The following is a 17,842-nucleotide window of genomic DNA, read 5'->3' on the forward strand; positions in this document are numbered from 1 at the left end:
GTCTCGGGAGTAGAATGTGAAGCCACAACTGTCTGACTCCAGGGCGAGACTGAGCTAAGGCCCTTCTTTAGCAATTCATTTCACAAAGTGATTTTCTTAATGGCGTCAGTTTGCTGCACTTCCCCATTTCCTTGCCTGATTTTTGCTTCCTATTTTTTTGACCATAAAGGTTATTATGTTCACGTGAATCTTGCCTGTGCGTGTGAACAGGCTATTTGCTGTTGTGGCAATACTGGCAAGCCTGACTCAGTTCTCACTCCACAACCATATTTCATATGATATTCAGCAGAAGATGCTGAATCTTTACCTTTCTTGAGCTAAGTGCCATTGTACTGCGATAGATGCATTGGTGGAAGAGGAAAAGCTAGCTTAGATTACATGTAGTATCCCAGAACATGGCCGGGGTATTCCGCTGGCTGACGCTGGCAGCGAGATTCGCGATCGGGCAGGGAATGTTGTGTTGCGCAAAAATCTTGAATGGTGCCCAGCGCCGATCTCGTTGTGATGCTCTGGTCACCCGCTGGCGGTGACATCGAGGTTAATGCCCAGATGCGGCAGTCACATACAAATCCACAGTTGGACGCCAGATGCTCCACCCCTTCTCAGGCGGGAGTCACATGGGCATGAATTGGTGTAAGTATTCACGAGCGGGGTCCAGGTGCCATGGATGTTGAGGGGGAGGAGGAAAGTAAGAAAACTCCCAAACCTTTTGAGCCTAGTTGGGGTGGGGGAGGTGTTTGCCTGGATCTCAGGGAGTAGCAGGAAACGGCTTGGTTACAAGTGCATGGACTTGGGGTGCCCCCCTCGGGATTGGGGTGGCCTGGCTCAGACCCTCATTACTGCATTATTTCATTTAAACCCATCCCCTAACTGCAACTTACTGGCTCCTGACTTGAGACTGCTGATGGCCCACTGTACCCTGTATATGCTCAGAGGACTTCTGGTGATGTGTGAACCCACCCAGCCCACTTCTCCTCATACCACAGCAGTGTCATCAAGGGGATGGGCGTGGCCATGCTCAATCGCAGGCCCATCGGGATGGGTGATGAGGATAGAAGCTACCCACATCACAGGCCTGGTGCCACTCACTGATAGGGACAGAGGTGAAGTGCAGACTACATCATATCAAATGGGTCAGGGGAGGGAGGGGAGGGCACGTTGAGGGTGGCACCTACAGCTCAGGGTGACCATGTAACCTGGTGACATTGGATGGTCAAGAGAATCCTCATTTTGCTCACATTCTCTATCCCCCCCCCACCCACAGATACATGGATTTCGGACTACATTCAGCACAGCTCGCTATCTACCTGGCCCCTGCTGTGGTTGTGGTAGCACGGAGGCAAGAGCGCCAGAGCCAGCCCAGGGAGGACCCTGCACAAGAGGAGCCTGCCCCAGAAGAGCAGAGACCAGCCGGTGAATCTCAAGTGTCGGCAGTTCAACAGGCTAAGGAGGAGGTGCGAAGGAGACGCTGCTTCAAGGCAGGTGTATACCATCGTTGCCTGCCCTTGGACGATCTGCTGGGCACCGTGTGGCAACGGCCACTGTAGCTAACCATGGAGAGAGTGCGCCACCTTTGCCAGATGGTGATGTACCTGGCACTGCAGGGGTATGGAAGAGGACACCCGCTCCTAGCAGCCGTCAAGGTGAAGGTCATCCAGAACGTTTCTGCCTCTGCCTCATTTCAGTGCTTGAGCGGGGACCTGTGTGGGATCTCGCAAACGTCTGCACGCAGGTACATCCGCGCTGTAATGTATACCTTTGCGCCCGGACATCGGACGATATCAGCTTTAATCTAGACCAGGCTCTCCACGATGACCAGACAGCATTATTTGCCGCCATTGCTGGCATGCTCCAGGTCCAAGGGGTGATTGATGGCACGCATATCAACACCCCTCCCCCCAACCTCGCGAAGATATATGGGCCGTGAGGAGGATTTGCTAGAACACGTGCAAGGATCACCCGCGTGGACAGTGATATGCTACCCTAAAGACAGTCCAAACATGTGCAAGTTAGGTGGATTGGCCGTGCTAAATTGCCCCTTAGTGTCCAAAAGGTTAGGAGCGGTTATAGGGTTACAGGGAAAGGACAGGGAATTGGGCCTAGGTAGGGTGCTCTTCCAGAAGGTTGATGCAGGCTCAATGGGCTGAATGGTCTCCTCCTGCACTGTAGGGATTCTATGAATATGTAGAGGCAACCATATAGGTTCTTTAGCTTCATTACTAACAGAGGCTTTCAGCTTTTGACAGGGAATGCGTGTACTCATGTCATTATACCCTAAATAATAAATATTTGTTGGAAAATAAATGATCACACAGAAACTAGGAGATACATGAGTTAACACATTGGTCTTTCATTTCTGGGGCTTAGTTTGAAACTAGCCCAGATAGAGTTGACAGAAGTGCTCGCTCTTGATGGGTTGCAAGTGCTCTGCACTGAATCAGCAGACCGCATAACTCTGAAGTCTCAAAATCAGAGCGTGTACAAGGATCCCGGCACAGAGAAAGAGGGAAAATAAAATCACACGTCGGAGGTGCATCAAGTTAAAACATGTTTGACCAAAGAAGCTTTGCTTTGCCTTCATCCAGTGAATGCTTGATTGTGACACCAAAGTGTCTCGAGTGGATAAACATTACATTTCAAATAAAATTAAGTGAGTGCCGCAACAGACTAGAGCTGATTTTTGAACGTTGCATGATCTTTGATTCTTTCGATGTGAATGGCTGGGGATCTGTTGGCCTGAAAATGAGTTTGTGCAGTGCCCATTCAGAAGGCGGACAGGAAGCAGGAGCACATTTTTGGCTTGAATACACCACCACATAATGAGGAGGATTTGAAAAAGATTCTCATGCATGAAATTTTGCATACACAGAGGGCCTCACGCTTTCTTTGTATTCTTTCCTGGGGTGTTGGTGTCTCTGGCAAGGCTAGCATTTGTTGCCCATGTCTAATTACCCTTGAACTGAGTGGTTTGCTGGGCCATTTCAGAGGCTATCCATTGCTGTGGATCTGGAGTTGCACGTAGAATCATACAGAGTCATAGGGTCATACAGCACAGAATAGCCCCTTTGGCCCATCGAGTCTGCACCAACAATAACTATCCCTAATCTTGCGCTAATTCCACTTGCCAGCACTTGTCCCATATCCTTGAATGTGATGGTGCTTCAAATGCTCATCCAAGTGCTTTTTAAAGGTTGCCAGGTTTCCAATCTCCGTTACTTTCCCAAGCAGTGCCTTCCAGATTCTCACCACCCTCTGGGTGAAAAAATATTTTCTCAAATTCCCTCGGAATCTCCTGCCCCTCACCCTATAACTATGCCCCCTTGTGATTAACCCATCAACCAAGGGGAACAGCTGCTTCCTATTTACCCTGTCCAACCCCTCATAATCTTATACACCTCAATCAATTCCCCCCCTCAGCCTTCTCTGCTCTGAAGAAAACAATCCAAGCCTCACCTTATCGCTCAGGTGCTCCATCCCAGGCAACATCCTGGTGAATCTCTTCAGGGAAATCACCTCCTTCCACCGTGCCACCCGTGGAATTTAAATTCAATTCATAAATCTGCGGTTGGTAGCGGCACGTTGGCGGTGGTTAGCATTGCTGCCTCATGGCACCGAGGACCCGGGTTTGATCCCGGCCCCGGATCACTGTCCGTGTGGAATTTGCACATTCTCCCCATGTCTGCTTGGGTCTCAACCTCACAAACCCAAAAAGGATGTGCAGGGTAGGTGGATTGGCCAAATTGCCCCTTAATTGGAATAAAAGAATTGTGTACACTAAATTCATTTTTAAAAAATCTGCAGTTGAAGACGTATCTCAGTAATTGTCAGAGTGGCGCGGCGGGAATCTCACGCGACCCGGCGCGGGCTCGGAAAATCTCAGTCCTTGTCTCAGTAATGTTAATCATTTGTCGCCCAGAATCAGGGGCGAAATTCTCCCGAAACGGCGCGATGTCCGCCGACTGGTGCCCAAAACGGCGCCAATCAGACGGGCATCGCGCCGCCCCAAAGGTGCGGAATGCTCCGCATCTTTGGGGGCCGAGCCCCAACATTGAGGGGCTAGGCCGACGCCGGAGGAATTTCCGCCCCGCCAGCTGGCGGAAACGGCCTTTGTTGCCCCACCAGCTGGCGCGGAAATGACATGTCGGGGCGGCGCATGCGCGGGAGCGTCAGCGGCCGCTGACAGTTTCCCACGCATGCGCAGTGGAGGGAGTCTCTTCCGCCTCCGCCATGGTGGAGACCGTGGCAGAGGCGGAAGGGAAAGAGTGCCCCCACGGCACAGGCCCGCCCGCGGATCGGTGGGCCCCGATCGCGGGCCAGGCCACCGTGGGGGCACCCCCTGGGGCCAGATCGCCCCGCGCCCCCCCCAGGACCCCGGAGCCCGCCCGCGCCGCCGGTAAGGTAGGTGGTTTAATTTACGCCTGCGGGACAGGCATTTTAGCGGCGGGACTTCGGCCCATCCGGGCCGGAGTATCGCGCGGGGGGGCCCGCCAACCGGCAGATTCCCGCCCCCGCCGAATCTTCGGTGCCGGAGACTTCGGCAACCAGCGGGGGCGGGATTCACGCCAGCCCCCGGCGATTCTCCGAGCCGGCGGGGGGTCGGAGAATTTCGCCCCAGGAATCAACCTAAAAGGTTAATTCTATTTCCCTCTCCACAGATGCTGCCAAACCAATATCGTGCCATTTTAGTTAGTGTAGCAACTTTATTGAATTATGAATAGAGCAATAATTTCAATATGTTTAACATACTATTGAACTAAAATGATCTAACTTTCCATTGTTACATTCCTAATGAATTATTTGGCAGATTTTGGTTACTAATAAAATGTAACTGTTTTATGCAGAATCTATATAAGTAAATTGGATTACTTTCGATCTACATCCTTTTCCCGTTCTAACTGCTAAAACTACAAGGTGCTGTCAACTGGGGGTAGTTATAGCCAACTCTTGTTAAAAATGCACAAGTCAAGTCAGCAAATGTATTTAGGAAACTGTCACCTGCTGATTAGCAGAGATGTATGTGAGGCACAGAGCTTCTTTACACATCTTTAAAATGATTATATGCTGTTATGGGGTTAATATATTTAGAAATCACTTGGAGTCCCAAACCTATTACCAGAATAACAGGAAACAACGGCAAACTATTTAGAAGTGGCAGCTTGTGGTTGCTATGGTGATGTAACCTGGTGAGTTCACTTCCTTAGGAAGGGCTCAGCTGTATCTTTCTCTTTATTTCCATTTTTTTCAGCTGAATGACACTTTGGATTGTGTTCAGAAATGTGCTGAAGGCCTGTCCTTGTTGATTGAGGCACAGTAAATAATCCCTTTGTTGCAAAATTCCATTTGTTAGGGCAGTAGCAATTGCATCATACACGCCACACAAGCATCCTTCATTAATTCTTTATTCTGAGATTTCTGAAAGGATTTCAGTTTCACGGCACTTACTGTTTCAAATCACAAGATCCATTTCCAGAGCCACATGGCGAAACCAGAGTCAAGTTCTGTTTTTAGAATGCAGAATTTCTTGGTTTTCAATGGTTTGCTGAGAGTTATCATTCCACAATACTGTTTGAATGTATGCCCATTGCTCTATGTTGACAAGATAGATCGCCACAATTTTTATTCCACAGGATTATGAGGTTTTCCGGGATTGTTTTATTAGCATTTTGTCTAACTGATAATAAATAGCAATCAAGTGAAAGCTGGTTGAGGAATAATGACTTAGCTGTAAACTAAAATGGTCTAAATGGGTAGTTTCGTCCCACTGCATTTGTAACTACATTACATGGAGTTGATTAAAAATGCAGTGAAGATTCTACACAAATAAATTGGATCACGGGTGAAAACTTCTGTTGAGACATTCTATCGGTTTTGATGAGAGATTGCAAAGAGCAAGCTCTTGTGTTTAAACAAGCCTGCATTCAATCCTTTTAGCCTACTGAATAATTAAGTGGTGGTGATTGGACAAAATGTTTGTATATAGTGTCAGATGGGACATTGCTTAAACCCCAGTTGATTTCTGACTCCCTCTGTGATCCATTTAGATCAGAAAATAATGGAGATTAAAAAGAAATACATCCGCCTGCCACTGTGCTAAGAAATCTCCATACTTATCTAAGCAGGGGAATGGAGGATGATGCAATTGTTATTTAAATTATGAGTTTTGCATACTTAACAGTAATTATGAGTTCAGTCGGATAGCTACTGATTAAGGGTAAGCAAAATGTATGTGTTTTGAAAATCTCCTTTTTACAAGCGGGATTACCTATCAACAAATTTACCGAGACAAAACATTTCGAGAGAAACTGCAGCAAAAATCATCCAAATCTCACTGACTAAACACATGCATGTACGCGTGTGGAGCAAAGATTCCAGCATTTTAATAACAGAGGCAGTTCATAAAAACAAAAGACCTGATTTTCAACAGAAATTCTTTTTTTATTAAGAAACCACATTACATCAGTATAAGTTCTTGTACTGTGAACTCCTCGAATGTAGCAACCTTTTCTTTACATGAGCAGAAATATCTATGGCTATAAAGCAGCTGCCGTCAAATTTTACTCCAAAATACCCGGATTAAAGGTTTATTTCCTTTTTTGTAAAGAATGCTTCTTTGAAATTTTTCCAAGACATCAAAATAACATCAATCACAAATTTTCACAAAGAGAACACAACAATTAATACATATGAAACAAATTGTAAACACTTCAATGTTATGTTGCACTGTTTTCCTGAAAATACAGCAAAATGTTAAGTTAGTTCTAACTTGTTTGTGCAAACAAGCCTCATTCTGTTTAAAATTTACAGGCAGTTTTAAATAATTTACCACAAATTGACATGTCTTGGAAATCACTTTAACAACAGCTTCAAATTCATCATATTGTTCGGTTCAATGTTGTTTCAAGGAAGTGACAGGGTTTAGGTACTGAGGACGGGTGTGCAAGCAAAAACATGCAGGTGAAGTATTAGGCCATTATACAAAGACCGTGAAGCTCTGGCATGGTCATGAATGACCTTTGGATGGGTCTTTCATTCATTTTCAAGGATAATTTGTTGGATTTAAAAAAATCAATTACAGAAATTACTTCGCCACAATTATTTGCCTTTTGGGGGTAAACACTACTTCGAACAAGAGGTCGATACAAAACCTCACTTTTTTTTCTTTCAACCTACACAAATATTAAGCTCTTAAAATAGTCCCTGTTGCAGATTAGGTCACAGCTTGTACTATACAGCTTTAAAAATACTGAAGTTTGTGCATAAGAGTGTAAACTCAACAATATAGAAAACAGCATTTTATAATATTTTATTGTCCCCAGTAAATGCTGCATAAAATAAAATTAGTACATTTTTCAATAATAATTTCCAATAATTTAGTGTTTGAAAGCTGTCCACCCAAAAGCCACTGTGTCTATGCCAAGATTCTTTATCTCTCCTGCATTCTCTAATGTATAAACTAAGTACAAATACCTAGATATATGTTTTTCTTCAGTTATTATACACAATTTATTTTCTATGAACAGTATAAATAATTAAAAGGCATTTTTACAAACATATGCTGAACTTTTATATTAAAAGGTTACCTAAAAACAAACATTTAAAAATCTAGTCTTACATTACAAAAATTAAAAAATACTAATGTTAAAAAAACTTAAATATATCAAGAATTGAGAATGGCCATCAGATATTTTGGAGTTTAAATAGTTTTCACATATATACACACGACAAAGACGTAGAAAACGATGAAGCTTATAAAACTGATATACATTAATAACTTTTTAATCATGGAAAGATCGTGTAACTCAATAATGTGCCACTGCTTTGAGAAGAGCATTTGTGCTACACCCTTTCTCACATTATTCACTTAAATCACAGCTCTATAATCCAACAATATTCTTGACCACGTGCGCAGTCACTTGTCAATTAAAGTGAAGTCTAAAAACAGAATGAAAGGCAGTTGGATTATTAACCTTGATTTAACCAGGTGAAACTATCTCAAGAAGCAGTGGTGTCAAAACGAACTGCCCTTTTTAAAAAATTTAAACGTTGAACCCATATGTCTAAAAAGTTATCCAAAATGATAAAACAAAGATTGAGCAGAACGGGAACCTTCCCTATGTGTGTGCAGAAATACAACTTTAAATTGATGCAGCAACGTCCAACTGGAACAATAGCTGATGATTTATTTGCAAAGATCTGGCGAATAATTGATGGCAGTGGTTAAAACAGCAGGTTAAAATCAACGTGGGGTGTCAGAAGGCAAATCCCATGAGCAAATTTAATTACCTGCATTGTTTTCCCTAAGTGGGTATGGTTAAAATCACTCCTGACTGGTGGTGATAAACATCTTAAAAAAGCCAGTTTGGGAATGTTAAAGGAAAAGGGAGAAGACATATTGGGAGAGGAAAGGTGAAAGGGACGCCTGAGGAAAGAGGCAGTGAGTCAGATTGGGAGCTGTAATGGGAAGGCAGCTTGGGGGTGGTGGGGGCAGTGACATGGGAATAAACATTTGCATTTGTATCGTGCCTTTTAAGGGACACCAGGAGGTTCCTAAGAGGTTCACAGGATGGAACACTATTGAAGGAATGTATAGAAGCCATGGCAACCAATGTAAGCACAGCAAGCTCCCACAAACAGTAAGGAGATGGTGATTTTGGTTGAGAGACACATGTTGCTGAGAAAAGCAGGAGAACCATTGGGCTGTTTCAGAAGGATGTCAAAATCATTTAAATGTGAGTGTGAGTTGGAGTCTGTTTCTTATAAGAAAGATGGAATATCTGATAGTGAAGTGCTCCTTTAGTTGTGCACTAAACTATCAGCCTAGCTTTTATGTTAAAGTCTTTAGAATCAAGCTCAAGAATATAACCTTCTGACTCAAAGGTGAGTGTGCTACCACTTTGCCAAGTCTGATATGTGAAGGAAACAGACTGGGAAGGGAAATGGGAAAGAAAACAGAGCAAGGTAGACTGGTGGAAGTAAACAATGTGGAGAGCTAAGAGAAATTAGATTGGGAAAGAAACTGATTGGATGAATACAAGAGGCGGAGAAGCCAGAATATAACAGTTTGGAATGGGAAACTAGAATGAGTCGCAACAGTCAGATTGAAAGGATTGGGGGGAACAATTATAATAGCAAGGGAAGTCAGTGGGAAGGCTAATAGTAAGTGAAGACATATTTTGAAAGATGATACAAAGGGAATCCAATGAAGATGGACTGGTGGAAGTATGCATCATGGAAAGTTGAGGAGACTAGATTAGTGGGATGAACACCAGAAAAGGTCACTCTAAAAGGGGCAAGGTCAATGGAGCTAGATTTGTGAAGCATGGATCGTGAAAAGAGTGAATGGAGTATATATGATGGGAAGACAGAGGGAGAGTGGCAATGACAAAGAACCCTAAACTGAGCTAAGATGGGAGGAATAGTGACAAGGGAGGTCAAATTGCATGGGAAATAGAAAGAACAGCCCATGGAAAATAAATAAGGAAAGGCAGTAAGCAATGGAAACCAGCAAATCACAAACTGGAGGGGAAATAGCCAGGAAAGCTGGATTTGCCAGGTTAATAATAAGCAAGCCAGAATAAGGGAGCCAGAGTGGGAGACATAAAAGGGTGCCTGCAAAAGACAGCTTAGTACCATGAGAAGCAATAACATCAGAATGGAGGGTAATTTCAAAGAGAGCTAAAAAAAAAAAAAGATTTATTCATGGGATGTGGGTGTCACTGGCTAGGCCAGTATTTATTGCCCATCCCTAATTGTCCTTGAGAAGGTGATAATGAACTACCGTCTTTAAATGCTATAGTCCACGTGGTATAGGTACACCCACTGAGCTATTAGGGAGGGAGTTCCAACGGCAAAATATTTCCAAGTCAGGATGGTGGGGGGAGTGGAGTGAAACATCCAGGTGGTGATGTTCCCATGTGCCTGCTGTCCATGGCCTTCTAGATGGTAGTGGTTGTGCATTTGGAAGATGCTGCCTTAAGGAGCCTTGATGAGTTCCTGCAGTGCATCTTGTAGATGGCACACACTGCTGCTACTGTACATCAGTGATGGAGGGAGTGAATGTTTTTGGAAGCGGTGCCAATCAACTGGGCTGCTTTGTCCTGGATGATGTCAAGTCTGTGTTGATCTGCACTCATCCAGGCAAAAGGAGAGTATTCCATCACCATCTTGACTTGTGCCTTGTAGGTGGTTGACAGGCTTTGGGGAGTCAGGTGAGTTATTTGTTGCAAAGCCCTTAGCCTTTGACCTTCTATTGTAGCCAGTATAGTTATATGGCTAGTCCAGGTGAGATTCTAGTCAATGGTTACCTCAACTCATTGGATTTTTTCTGGCTTTCCATGATCCCCACTTCTGACCTTACGATGGAATGAAAATCACTGATGAAGCAGCAGAACATGGTCAGGCCTAGGACACTACCAAGGAACTCCTGCAGTATTGTCCTTGAGCAGAGATAATTGACCTCCAAGTACCACAGCCATCTTCCTTTGTGCTATGTTTGACTTCAACAAATGAAGAGATTTCCTGATTCCCACTGACTCCAGTTTTACTTGGGCTCCTTGATGCCAAAATTGGAGAGGTAGTAGGGATGGGCACAGAGGAAGACAGGTTGGTTGGATTAAAATCATGGAAAGCCAGAAAAAATAAAATAGGTAGAGGCAATGGAAAGGGGAGACACATTAATAGAGCAAACATTACAGGAAACCAGAGGGAGTCACATTGTGATGAGGAACTAGAAAGGAGAGTCAAAGGTTAAATAGAGTGGGTGGATAAGAATCAAGAGGTCAAGGGTAATCAATATGGGATGCCACATGGAGTTAGACAAGGCAAGGAAATAAGGAAAGGCATTAAGAGCTTTAGGAGGGAATGGAATGGAATACAATCTACAAGAGATAATGACAAAGGCCACCAGAGGAAGGCAGATTGTTCCATTAAAGTGAGTAATCATGAGGGGACTCAGATGGAGAATGTAATGGGAAAGAAAAATAGGTTGAATGAAAGAGGAGTCAAACTGAAGAATTTAAAATATGGAGAAAGAGTAGAAGAGACAGATAAAGAACCAAAGCTACATTGTGAGAGGTAAGGGAAGGAGGGCTAGGCTGAAAAGGTAAATGGGAAGGGCAGTCAGACTGGAATAACAAGGAAAAACAAATTGGGAAGGATGAAAAAAGTATAAAATTTCTGCTCAGTGAAGAATTCTTATTGGTTCGGCAGGGGAGAAGGAGTTAAATTTGGTTCCATCAGGTTTACACGCCTCTTAAAATTTCCTCCGGATGTAGAAAGGGTAGGTAATTCTGCCTGCGTCGATCACATCATTCCAGGAATTTAGGAATGTTTCTGGAGCTATTCAGGACAATGCCAAGAATTTCTGATAGCTTAGCAGAACCCACGTCTGCTGAGAGCAGGTGTAGGTCTCCTTTAGAACCTACAATGGAGAAGGCAAAGGGCAATTAATTCTAGCAGAAAGCCACTCCTAATTTCCGATGGCAAAATGGAACAGACACCCGTATCAGACCCCCTGATACGAAGTACCCATCCCAATGAAATCATGAGGAAGCCAAAGTACGGAATGGAAGTCCTGCTCTGCACAATCACTGGGGCCCACGGAAGTTTTAGGCTGAGATGGTATGTTAGAATGGGTGAAATAAATGAAGTTGATGAAAAAAAGTATGGAAAGTGATGAGTAGAGGGGAGAAAAATTCATGGAGAAGTGGAAAGCCAGACTAAGAGGGACAGTGGAAAAGATGCCAGGTTAGGAGTATTGAGAAGGGAAGTCAAATAAAGGCTGGATTTAGCGGGAAAATGGGGGAAGGGATTCAACTACGGTACCTGAACCAGTCTGGAAGGGGTAAGGGGAAGAAAGACAAGTGGGACACAACTGAGACGGAAACCTGGCAGTAGGACTAAAATAGAAGGGCCATGCTGACTAAACAATCAAAGGCGCAATGTGATGGATGGCAATGTTCAAGGATGTGGGGGATGGGAGGCAGACAATTTGGTAAGGGAAGCGAGAGAGTGAGGGGGATTGGAGAAGAGGCATAAACATTCAAGCAAGGACTGTGGGTGGAATTTGACTGCCCCATCGCAGCATGACGGGACTGTAAATTATGGCGGGGCATTCAAAAGCCCGTTAACCTCCGTGGGGTTGGAATATCCCGCTGGTAGGAGGGGCTGTAAGATTCCACCCTAAGAATGGGATGGGGATGGATGCAAGAGGAAGACATATTGGGAGAGGCAATCAGGAGACTGAAAATGAGAATCAGACTGAGAATCGAGGAAAAATAATGTAGGCAAAGACAAGCAGAAATTAAAAGGAAAGTTAAAGGAGTTACATTGAAATGCAAAGCAGTCTGGGAGTGGGGTAAGGGGAAGATTGGATGAGGTAATGAAGAAAAAAAGCCAGAAAGACAGTGAAGGGTTTCAAAGGAAAAGACAAACAGGAAATTTGAGGCAGATCATATGGTCAATGGAAAGGGGAACTATGGAGAAATACTGACAGGGAAGTAGCTGGAAGCTAAGAAAATTGGAAAACATGGGCAGGGGGGGGGGTTAAGGGAATTTGGAAAGCAAAATAGTAACTGGAATATGAAGGGAGAAAGTTTTGGAAGAACGCCAGTCAGAAAGGGAAGAGCAAGAGGAGCTATATTGGGAAGGTCATCAAGTCCGCCTTAGGTAACTGGATATGGAAGTAGCTAGGCTGGTAAAGGGAATGGGAATGGGAAAAGACACATTAGGAAAGGTGGTTGAAAAGGGAAGCAAACTAGGAAAGGTGATAATCATAGAATCCCTACAGTGCAGAAGGAGGTCATTCGGCCCATCGAGTCTACACCGGCCCTTGGAAAGAGCGCCCTGCTTAAGCCCATGCCTCCACCCTATTCCTGTAACCCCACCTAACATTTTGGACACCAAGGGGCAATTTAGCATGGCCAACCCTCACCTGCACAACTTTGGACTGTGGGAAGAAACCGGAGCACCTGGAGGAAACCGCGCAGACACTGGGAGAAAGTGCAAACTCCACACAGTCACCCGAGGCCGGAATTGAACCCAGGTCCCTGGAATTCTGAGGCAGCAATGCTAACCACTGTGCCACCCATTAGAATGATAAGAAGGAAACTACACCAAGCAGAAGGGGAACAGGCTTTGAAAGGGGCAATAACAAAGGTTGCCAGATTGGGTCAGGTCATGGGAAGAGGAGCTAAAGGATGCAAATGGAGGAGCAATGCCAAGGCTGCGAGATAGGAACAGGAAATGTTAAAGAAAGTCACACCGAAAGAGGGAATGAGAAAGAAATAGACGAAGGCAGGAAAATCATTGTTTGAACAGTAATCGAGATGGATCAGATTTGCAACCGGTTATAGAAAAAAATTCATTCCATTAAATCAATGGGGATGAAATTGTGCAGGTTTGACAACAGATGACTGATTCACTCCCACGGGCTAATAAACTTAGTAAGGCACAAAATCTACTAATGTTATAAAGATACAGGGCTAGAAATTCATACAGATAGCATTGGATCGGCAATCCACACCGTCTGATATTCAGTTCCATTGAAGTTAGTGGAATTGGAATTAAATATCAGGTGCCATGTAGAAAGGGTGGCTGATCCAATAGCAGCGGTTTTACATCACTGCCAGAGATTAATTTCCAGTCCAAAGGTTAGGATTGGGGACCGGTGGGGGAAGCTTAACATCTAGCTCAAAATCAGTGGTGGGGAATATGGGATGGGAAGCAGAGTTCATCCACTTGCCACCCACCATTTGGTACTGTGCGGATAGGCACTCATTTACGTGGACCCACTGAGCTGCATGCACCAATATTGGGGTCCAGTGGATCTGCCTGATTGTGGAGTTAGTCAACTGTCCAAGCTGGGAATGATGGTGGGAGGACAGTGGGCAGGATGGGCTGCACGTGATCCAGCAGCAGGCGGAAATACAATGAAAGAAGGATCATTGCTTCTTCTGGCACCTCAAAAATGAAAGGTGAAAATGTGTTGGGCAGTTTTATGAAAGAATACCATTGGCTGCTTTATGGTCTATTGATTAAGCTACTCACTGCATCACATGAGCCCTGGGTTAACAGGAGGTAGAAATGCCACACCCACACCTACAGTCAAATGTTGGCAGCTGGTTTTTCAGTTGAGACATAGGCTGGCAGTAGGTGAAAATCTGCTTGTTTTTTTTTTTCAGTATCCCTCTCCTGTGATACCGGACTATTAAGGCAATCAGGAAAATGATGCTCCCCCCTCTTGTCTCATTCAGATACTTATACTGTGACTAGGCCTACTCCAGGCCCATGTGGGAAGTTGAGGAAATCCTTGTACTGCATAATGTGGGAGGTCAACTGATGCTACAGGTCTCCACCCCTATTCTTTCTTTTCCAGCATTCCTCAGGTATATTTTCCCTCCTAATGCAACAATGCTGAAATTCAGCATTCTACGCAATCTATTATAAGTGTTGTGCAATAATTTCCCTCAGAATTTGTTTTTTTCTGATTACATCCAGAGTAACACAAAATGAGTGGTTGGTTGTGGGGCGGGGGGGGTGGCAAAGTGGTCTGGAAATGCGAAGGTGCCCATCAATGGCTGAGCAATCTCCACTCCTGAACAGAGAGGCCTGAGGTGCATGTTATGTTGGGCCTCACACCTCAGGATCATTGTGATAGTGAACTGTGGACACCTAATGGACATTCTCAGCCAGCTCGTCAGCAGAAATATCGCAGGCTGCAGGCCAGCATTGGCTCGCGTGGTTTTAATGTGGGGTACAGGGGAAATACTCTTGCTCCTCCTACCTCCACATGCAGATTAAGTATATGTGAAGCACTTAACTATTACGGATGTGGTCTGTAGCTGTCACTTTTAGACCCGCCCATTAGGCTGAATAGAGACCTTGTTTTCCTGTACATAAGAGGTTCAGCACTGGCTGGATTCAGGGCAACCTAATACTCCAGAGGGTGCCTCAAACTGGCATTGGATCCCTTGAACATACAATAGTGTCTGACACCTGCTTCAGGCATGGGGCCTTGTTGTCAATATTTCTTTGCCTACGTCTATATCACAGAATACACATGTCTGGCTCATAATGGGCATTCGTTTCTGCCTGTCTATTGCAGGCCCAGGGGACTCGGCCACAATCATCACTGGTCACTTTCAACCCCCCCCCCCCCCCCCCAAATCTACACAAGTACATTTATGCTAATGACCTCTGATTATTGCACAACCCACAATGCAATTCATTTGGTATACGGAACCCACAATATACACTGTGTCAGAAAGCAGTAACATGAAATAGCGCAGACATGGTAAAGTATGAAAGTGAATTTCAAATGGTTTCTTTAAACTCATTCAATTTGAAGAGATATACCTGCTTTGTAACACACAAGTTCATTCTTATCTGAGATAGAATATTAATTTCTCCTTTTCCAGTTCAGTGGTTTCCCTTCAAAAATATTTAAATGATAGAATGCAACATCAGGAATGGTAAGGAACGACTGGTCCTATATGCGTGCCAAGTGCTTAGGCCAGAAGTAATGTGGGGATTTATTTCACCATCACTTCCATTTTTATTACCCACCGGACGTCACAGGTGAAAAACAATCCTGGAAATGGGAGAGAAAGCTAATCAACGGCCTGCAGCTTGTAGTTTACAAGTACTTTCAAATCTGCAAAGTACTCATTAAGCATTGACTGCACTAATTAACACTTAGACAGTAATGCACCCTGTAAGCTATGCACAACAACTTGAAAAGCACTGCACCGAACACTCACAGCTATCTCCTTCTGAGACACCATACGTGATTGGGTTGCCAGAGAAAGAAATTTACCATATTGTGCATCAACTGAACAGGCTGTGCAAGATTTAGAAGGGGCATTGCTTTCAGTCTCTTTCCCTAAATGGAACCCATCTTTATTGAACAGGGTGAGTAACAGGCAGCCCATGCAATTCCATTCACTTAAGTTTCTCCACCCAAGTCAAATTTCATCCTTCATACTTTCTGACAGCTGTGCCATAGGAGATCTACTAGTTTATGATCATCTTTATACACACTAACAAAATGCAACTAAATTTATGATTGGTGTATGGCATCACTCCAGGTTGCCAAATGAGCAGTTTGAAATGTGAGTTGCACGTTTTTACTTCTTCTCAGTTAAATATATCTGTGGGGTGGGGCGATAATGATTGAGGTCCCAGACACATTTGTAGATCACAAACGAGAATCAAAAGAATGCAGCACAAAGATGGGAGGATGTTTGCCAAAAGATGTCGAGAATCTGGCTTAACAGTTGTGTTGCTGAATGAATATCTACGCACTTTTATTACAGTAATGGTTCAGCCACCTATGCGTCATAAACTCGATCACTCAGATTCTCTCGATAAAAATCAATCACTATTTTGCTTTCTCTCCACAGTTTGTACCAGTCTCTAGTGACCACGGCAATAAAACCCCAAACATCTTTCCAAAATGTCTCTGACAGTTTCTTATGCTGTCAGATAAAGCAAAAGTTGCAGAGGTTATTTTAGCACACAAAAAGCTGCCTCCTTGCCCCAGTATGTGGCACAGTTCTCATGACTCAGCCTGATTTTTCATCTGGCATGCTGGGATCTGAAGGCAAAGAACGCGATTTACACTGCGATAGCGAATGACGAGCTGACGATCTGGATGGAAAGCAGGAGGTGAGTGACTGAGACGTACAATCACATGATGTTTCCTGCACAAGAACAGGAATGAAATTCAATGTGAATATTTACATACCAAGCAAAAACAATCTTGCCTAATAAACGTTTCAAAGAAATTCCTTAAACGATCATTGAAATTCTAAACTTAGAAACTACCAATAGCGCTCACTGACTCGGCGCTTTAACCGGCTGACATGAGTGACTAATTTAGCAGAGGTACTAACCTATTTAAAATAAATGTTCTCATGCTTGTCTTTAACGAGCAGACAGAGAAATGCTGAGCAAGCGATGCTAATATCGCCAGCAGCAGTTTCTTTATCATGAAAAAACAAAGTGCTCCTTAAGGTGAGGAATGTGAGTGTTGGACAAACCTCCCATTTCACACACACAGTGTCAGCTTAGAAACATAGGACATAGATGCAGGAGGAGGCCATTTGGCCCTTCGAGCCTCCTCCACCATTCATTCTGATCATCCAACTCAGTAACCGGTTCCAGTAGAAATATAGCTTCATAACAGCACTGCTAGGTGCGAATAAGCTCCCTCGATTATGATCCTGCAACATGTTTCAACCTCAGAAAAATATACCCCAAAACTATGACTTTCCTCCCAGGCAATCAGTGATCTCACAATGATTTTGTCAATTAATGCTGATGTAGGAATATTGTATATTTTAGACTCATATTCCATTACAAATGGGATTGAGATTGTCCAAACAAATGGCCTATAAGACACTTTCAGTCATCAGACAGAAGCGCCTTTCCTTGCAGTATTCTGGTTTAATTTCAACCCAAGGCTGGAATTTTATGTGGAGCCGGTGGCCCAGCACTCCTCCAGCTTTAAGGTCAGAGCTGAGCCGGCCTCTGCATGGCCAGGAAGCCCCGAGCTGCTTATACGGCTATTGGACCATTTGGAGGAAGTCCCGCCTCCGACCAATCAGATGGCCATCAACTGGTGCCCGCAGTGCCACCTGAATGGTGGCCACTGCCCGGGCTTAGGCTGTCTTCAATGTCAATCGGCGCTGGAACCCAATTAGGAGGCGAGTGGGGGCCAGGCTGGCAGGCTCAAGTGAGGAAGTGGGCTTTGGGGTGACAAATAAAGGTGTTAATCGTGAAGGGGGCCACTCCCTTCAGTCCCCAACAAAGTAAAATGTCGGCGTTGGCAGGAAGAGGCCCT

At 44.3% G+C, this 17,842-nt stretch overlaps 1 protein-coding gene across 2 annotated transcripts in view; it reads right to left on the reverse strand.

Moving 5' to 3' along the window:
* Positions 1 to 6,414: 6,414 nt before the first annotated feature.
* The window catches only part of mtcl2 (microtubule crosslinking factor 2), a 130,993-nt gene continuing 119,565 nt past the window's right edge, over positions 6,415 to 17,842 (reverse strand). For both annotated transcript variants that reach the window (XM_072515003.1, XM_072515002.1), the window contains exon 14: positions 6,415 to 16,700. In XM_072515003.1, coding sequence (XP_072371104.1) covers positions 16,563 to 16,700 — 138 coding nt within the window. In that variant the 3' untranslated portion in view covers positions 6,415 to 16,562. The remainder of the gene's footprint in view (positions 16,701 to 17,842) is intronic.

This window comes from Scyliorhinus torazame, chromosome 8, assembly GCF_047496885.1.
Source record: "Scyliorhinus torazame isolate Kashiwa2021f chromosome 8, sScyTor2.1, whole genome shotgun sequence".
Lineage (NCBI taxonomy): Eukaryota > Metazoa > Chordata > Chondrichthyes > Carcharhiniformes > Scyliorhinidae > Scyliorhinus > Scyliorhinus torazame.